General features: G+C 41.3%; 1 protein-coding gene across 1 annotated transcript; it reads right to left on the bottom strand.

Annotated features, from left to right (window-relative positions):
• Positions 1-165: 165 nt before the first annotated feature.
• Positions 166-6319, bottom strand: LOC121927672 (laminin subunit alpha-5-like). The gene is made up of 5 exons (XM_042461485.1): positions 5889-6319; positions 5620-5750; positions 4500-4590; positions 3376-3495; positions 166-2192 (listed from the first exon to the last, which is right to left on the bottom strand). Exons 1-5 carry the CDS (start codon positions 6082-6084, stop codon positions 2032-2034), a joined length of 699 nt encoding a protein of 232 aa, XP_042317419.1. The 5' UTR covers positions 6085-6319; the 3' UTR covers positions 166-2031.
• Between the last annotated feature and the right edge of the window lie 660 nt (positions 6320-6979).

The raw sequence follows: 6979 nt of genomic DNA, 5'->3' as shown, positions 1-6979 counted from the left end.
TGTGAGTTTACTTTTAAAAGTACATCTAGCCTTGATTTGGTTTACCTTGCATTCAGTGCAGTTGTAATATTGGGTTTGGTGTTAACTCAGATACATTACTAAAGTATCATATTTTACAAATGTTTTGAGCAGTTAATTGTAAAGTCCCCCTCCTAAAGAGTTACATTATGCTTTTCCAAGGCCTCATCTGCACCTAGCAGAGTGATCAACTATGATCCAATTGTTTGGATTTAGTAGCCTTATTGTGGGAAGTATCTACTGGTCTCATAAACCTAGTTTTTATTTCTCCCACATGCCATTCTTTGTCTACACTTTCAGATAATTTGAGGTACTCTTAAGTAACATATAAATTGATTAAATGATGACATATATACTGGGTCCCTAGCCTTTGCAATAAAGCAAAAAGAGAACCCTTTCTTTGATTTGATCACATGTGGGCATTCAGGTCCAAGGCAATTATTGCAAAAACATGTAGATGGCTTATACTTCATACCTTTGCTTCTATAATATCCCCCTTCAGATTCTGTATGAATTGTGGATGTCTATCAGCAATCTATGCATGTTGAAGTGTGAAAACCTAGATAAACAGGACAGGATGCTTGCACATACTGGGAGGGACAGTGAATTTCACAGATATACTTAAGTGAGAATAGCCGGTTGTAGCTGCATATTGTATGGAGTTGGGGGCAAGCACGTTGTAGGCTTTTAGGTACAGATTTAGGGTGCCAGGCTTATGTGTCCAAAAGGAAAGTAGCCTGACTGAACCCCGTCTGTCTTGAAATTTCTTTCAAGTTAAGACAAATTGGTTTAGGGAAATGTTTCAGAGTTTCTCTTGTAGTGTGTCCCAGCATGGTATCCTAATTTATTGATTCAACAAGTATGATCCCTATCTTCTGCATTAGACAACTCTGTACAAAAAATGTTCTGTACAATTTTTTTTACAAAGTATAGACCATAAAACTTTATTTGAATTAAAAGTATGTACCAGTGATTTACAGAGAATCATGCCTTAATAGTACAGATCCCAAACAGATAATTACATTTGTTGAAAGAAAAACCAAGGTTTGTTAAATCCATTTTACAATATGTACCCCAGCATTAAAACCAATATACTGATAAGTTATTAAGTCCTTTCAGAACCAATATTTGTCCCATGTGATGAGATATATACAAATATATATATATGGACATCTCTAAGTGCACAAGTGACCCATATATTGTCGTGTTAGTGAATGTAAGGAGCATTGAGGGCTAAGCCCAAAAAGAAAACAGTGATACAAGAACCAGCTGGCCCCTTCCCTGCAAGAGGCTGCTTAATACTTTAATGCTGTTCTTGCTTTGGGCTAGTAATAAGCACCATGGAAGTTTCTTAAGGAATGTATTAAACTTCTTGCGTAGCTTACAAAGAAGCTCCATTGTATTTCTGACCTTCAGGTTACCATAATGGTACATCTTTACTTATCTTTTGCTTAGAAAGTGATATGTGAATTTCCCCTCATTAGAGTGGGAGATAATATTGCAAACACTTGAATTCATTTCTTAGTCCTCAAAATTAACTGTTGACAGCTGGTAATTTCCAATTATTTTGGACTATAAACACTGCTCAGGCCTTGTGACCCAAGTGTCTTAGAAGTTATGAAATGACATTAGAATAATGCCAGCATTGAAGCTATCATACGGTTAAACCATTAATTCTTGTCCTTTGGATATTGCAATCTGGTGAAATGTTTAAGGCAATAAAAACTGACAGTAATTGCACAGGTGAGAGTGAACATCTTACCCTTTGACACTCTTTATAAATACTGATATGCACATCCCTTTCTCTGTTCAGAATACCTTACTGCTGACATAACAGGGGGGAAATGTTTTACCAAACAAAAATATGACTGAGTCCACTCTGCTGGAAACACGCTGTTGGTTCTAAACAGGGAGTGTTTTTTCCTGTAGCAAGGTAAACCCAGTTACAAAAGGAAGCTTTATGGAGGTGGTGTAACTTTTTGTAGTCCTGACTCACTTGTACAGAAATTGTGTCTACATAAGTGGACACCCATTAAGCCCCACTGAGCCCCTCATTGTCTCAGCTTGCCTCAGGTCAATCTGGTTCCGGTTTATCACCAAGTTCCTCATGCAACCAACATAGGGTGGGAAATGAGCTATATGGAGTGGTGAAGCGAGAGCAAAGCTGGTAAATTCTAGAGAAGAAAAAACAAGTATTTTTTAAAAAACATCATTGGCTTTTCATTGTCCCTTTTATCACAGCAGTCACCCACAACTCTATAAGGAGCACTATTTCTGAGATGATGTGTTAGACCCACTGAAAGCATTGGATTGTTAGCCAGCTGTGACAAAATTAGCCTTATTCCAGAAATAGCAAGCAATAGCATTTACATTTCTATACTGTTTCATACTGAACTAAGCCAAAAGTCCCCAATAAGCTGGGTACTCATTTTACCGATGTACAAAAGGATAGATAGCTGAGTCAACCCTGGAGCCCTCAGGAACAAACTCAGTATTGTTGCTACAGTACTGGCATTTAACCACTGTGCCACCAAAGCTGATTCTGCTTCAATCCCACTGAAATCATCAGGGCAAGTTGGTTACACCTGCTCCCCCAAGGCTCTGTATTACCTACTGATCATAGTGGGAAGTGATTTAGCTCAGGCAAAGCACCACAGCTGCCTATCCTTATTCCAAAGGTCTATTTCCACCACTTGATCAAAGCATGCAAGTACAGGAACTGCTAGAATGATTATGCCAGAGGTGAAAGAAATTTAACCCTTTGTATACTTTGGCCGACAGTACCCAGCAGCTGCAAACAGCATGGCCAAGGATTAGGGAGTGTGGGAAGTGTAGTTGAAAACATCTGGAGGGCCAAAGATCCCCCAGTTTTGTGTTAGGCAAAAAAGTATAGGCTGGCATCTATTGGCTTAATCCCAACCGGAGCAGACCCATTTGATTAATTGCATAAGGGTGAGTTAAACTGGTAGATAATAATGGATATAATAGGTCTACTCTAGCCACAACTAGAAGAGGATTCAGGACATAGTTCATTATTTATATACTCCCAGTTACATGGCTAGCTACCTAAGACTCACTCAGGCCACTTGTCTGTCTAGTCTTATTGTCATCACTGATTCACAGCAATGGGTTACAGACTGGATACTTTCCTTTCCCCAACTAGAGATCTCTTGTATTCCCTTGTGCACTCTAAAGTATTTATCAGGCCTGATTCTGTTTACCTTTCAAAATCAGATAGACATGTTATGTTCATGGTGGCACAGTGTTTGTTGTGTGATCTTCAATAAAGTAATTGCATTAATTGTGAGACAGTATCCCTCCTATCCCACCTGTAGTGTTCTTGCCTGAGTTACCCACCTGGCATTCCACCAAGGTAGAAATTTTCTTTGATAGCAGCTTCATCAGCTTGGTTGGGTCCCACTGTGTAATTTCCCTCTGTATCTACATCTAACTGGATCACATTGCTGCCTTTCATGACTTGAAAAGAAAGCAGACATGTTAATTCATAGCCAGACATGTTGAGAAATGGTCATAATGCATACACGAGCAACCTCCTGCACAACTGATGTGTCCATAAATTGTGTGCTTGCAGTTTGTGTCAAAGTCTGGCACAAGAATCACGACATGTGGGGTTGGTTTGGATCAGCATACCTATCCCTAATTCTCACAAAAATAGCGGGAGGAAGACCTGTTTCAGACACTGCACTCTTAAATCCTGGCTAGATGCTGCCAGTACTGGTGACATAGTTGATGCCTACATCAGCGAAGAAGGAAATTAATCTTTTGGGGATTTTAGTACAGTGGTACCCCGGGATACGAATTACCCAGGTTACGAATTTTTCGGGTTACGAAAAAATCCCATAGGGATTTATTGTTTCGGCTTACGAAGGTTTTTTCGGGTTACGAAAAAACCTCGGCGCTATTTTCCGCCACCGGAGGGCAGCAGAGAGCTATTTTTCCATTAGCGCCTATGGCAATTCGGCTTACGAAGGTTTTTCGGGTTACGAAATTAGCCGCAGAACGAATTAATTTCGTAACCCGAGGTACCACTGTACTGGGACAGGTTCAAGAACAGGAGCAGATGTATACAGCTGAATGTTTGCAAGTTGTAAAATCCCTGACTTCTGACAAAATCATCTTTTGTGTGTGTTTGTGTGAATGCAAAGCCTAAGAAGAGTTCTGACTGTCCATTTTTACTCAACATCAATGACCATTTGACTAGAGGATGCTTCACTATAAGGGCTGAATGGGAAAGGTTTCCCACCAGCTCAAATGTACTGAATTTGCGGTGTTGGGACTGGACACAACACTCAGTAAAGTGTCTGAAGAAATACCTTGCAAAATGAGAGTCGGAGAAGATGAATATAACAAATGGAAAAAGTCAGATTTTGTACAACCCTGCTTTGCGAAGATCTCAAGGCAGTTCCTTCCTTCCAAAAAAGGACTGCAGACCACACCCAATCTGCTGAAAAACACCTTACCTGCTATCGTATGCCACTGGCCATCACAAAGTGAAGGTTGAGCTACAAAGGTGGAGAACTCTCCAGCACCAGTGTTTGCAATCACAGTGACCTAGTGCAGCAAAAGAGAAAGTTAGAGAATTCCTGAACATACCTAAAATGCAGCTCAGCTAAACTCACAATTTTAGTGGTTCTCTGGAATTCTACTTTGTAGTGAAAATATCACTAGCAGTGCATCAGCTCTCTCGCTCTCTCTCTCTTTTAAAGAAATGCAGATTGCTATTCTGGAACTGATCCCAAAGGATCCACTGCTAGATATGAGTGTTGGGCCATATATTTAGGCCCAAGAAGACCAGCAAACAGTGCACACACAAATGCCAAGCCCTAAATTATCTGCCTTGTGCAGGACACCACTGGCTCAGCTCAAAGTCACAAATTCTCACCAGCCTATTACATTCTCCAGCAATTTCCATCCAGCCCACTGTTTTCTTACCACTCACAAGAGTTCCAAGCTCCTGTGAGGTTGGACATTTCATGGGAGCTGAGAGCTATTCAAAAGGCTCTCTTCTTGTGAGACTTGAAGCAGGTATTACATGGGCCTGGCACACATACTCCTCTTTCAGTTACCTTTACAGCTGAGAGGAGGAAGAGCTGGTACCAGCTGTACTTGCAACAGCAGGACCGTCTGAACCATTTTGCTACATACTAAATCCTCCAGGTTCAGTCTGTTATGCGCCCAGCAAGCATATTGTTGTATGCCTTCAAGTCGTTTCTGACTTATGACCACCCTAAGGCAAACCTACCACGGGGTTCTCTTGCCAAGATTTGTTCAGAGGGAGTTTGCCTTTGCCCTCCTCTGAGGGCGAGAGTGTGTGTGACTTTCCCAAGTTCACCCACCAGCCTTCTGTGGCAGAGCCAGGATTTGAATCCTGGTCTCTAAAGTCATAGTCTAACACTCAAACCACTACACAATGTTTGTTCTGTGTGTATGGTCTACCTTTAGCTTCTAGCAGGAACAGAAAAGGAAATGGTGAATTTTAAGTTACTCTTTAGTATTCTTTAGAGCTTTTACAGTTTATCTATACATTACTTTCGACGTAGTGTTTCCATATTCCAACAACTCACTGTTTTGTTAGCTTACCTTTTGGCTGTCTGAATATAGCCTGAGGTAGTTTGTTCGTTTTGTGCCTATGTGAAAAATAAGACCAGATGCACTCCGCGGACGAATTTCCAGCATCAGTTCAAAATCCTGTCCGATAGCCACAGATCTGTCTGGGAGGTCAGAAATACAGAAAATGTTATCAGCGTAGCATAGAGTATGTCGTCACACATGTTTTGGAAAGGAGAACGGAATGTGTTGATGAACTGGGAGCAGTTTGGTGATCTCAGGCAAGGGAACCCATACAATACCTAGAGTCACGTATCCTCCTTCAGCAGAGAAAAAGATGCCATTTTCCAAAGGACCCACATAGCAAGGGGTTACACCAAATATGCGGGATGGTGAGACCAGAGGCTTCCTGTCTAGTTTCAAGTTTCTGAGGCAGCCCTTAAAGCTGGTAGCAGAAGCATCCTGTAGAAAGAAGAGCAGATCTTTTGGGCTGGACATCAGAGTGTTATCAAAGGCTGCTTAGGGCATATGTGGCACATGGTCCATGAGGGCCTGCATTTGCTCCCCTTGTATAGCAGTTTCATCTACCTAGCAAGAGAGTTTATGCCACATTTGAATAGCATGCCTTTTGAAACATTCTTGTTTAAGAGCAGAGGTGGACAATTCTGGGAGGCTTGCGGGTTGCATTAGCTCTCCCAGGGGACCTGGAGGACTGCACCCCTCCAATTGCATCCACTCCCACAGAAAAGAGAAGGCCCCTAAACACCTTTAAGGGGTTTGGGGACATTCTTACCATCTTTTAGGGGCTTCCTGGGCCCTTGGAACTTCCAGGTTTAAAAAAAAACATTTTTGCATATTTTTCTTAATTCAGGAAAGATCCAGGGGGGCATGTACAGCCTTTGGGTCATAGTTTCACCACCCCTGTTTTAGACAGAAAATTTCTTTAATAATTTATGGTAACCAATAGTAGACATAGCTCTGGAATTCCTTCATGGTAACATGGCAACTTGAGGCCAGGTCATGGACGAAGCAAACTGGAAATACTGGATATGTGATGGGACAGTACATAAGTGCTGTTCCACCTGGACTAATGATGCAAGACACAGGCCTCAATTCCATAATCTTTCTCCTCTTGTTTTAGCTAAAAAAAATCATGAGCATTAAGCCCAAATGTGAATCTCTCTGACCTGTTATGCATAAAACACGCACTTGTCCATCACTTGTGTGATTTCCAGTTTGCCAATTGTGCCAACTGGCTGAGACAGGGCAGAGAACAACACATCTCTGGACTCCCACAATACTACTTTGTCTGAGGTAGAAAATACCAGGTTAAATCAGTAAATAGCATATTGCTGTATGAGGCAGATTCTTATGCAATACATTGCTTACTGGT

This window comes from Sceloporus undulatus, chromosome 4, assembly GCF_019175285.1.
Source record: "Sceloporus undulatus isolate JIND9_A2432 ecotype Alabama chromosome 4, SceUnd_v1.1, whole genome shotgun sequence".
NCBI classification, from domain to species: Eukaryota; Metazoa; Chordata; class Lepidosauria; order Squamata; family Phrynosomatidae; genus Sceloporus; species Sceloporus undulatus.
The sequence above is the reverse complement of the archived record's forward strand: the minus strand, read 5'-3'. Positions and strand labels throughout refer to the sequence as shown.

Coding starts and splice junctions, on each gene's coding strand:
- LOC121927672 (XM_042461485.1), bottom strand. CDS start 6,084: ATGTCCAGCCCAAAAGATCTGCTCTTCTTTCTACAGGATGCTTCTGCT. Junction 4,591..5,619: donor TATATTCAGACAGCCAAAAG/GTAAGCTAACAA, acceptor TTGCTGCACTAG/GTCACTGTGATTGCAAACAC. Junction 3,496..4,499: donor CCAGTGGCATACGATAGCAG/GTAAGGTGTTTT, acceptor TTTCTTTTCAAG/TCATGAAAGGCAGCAATGTG.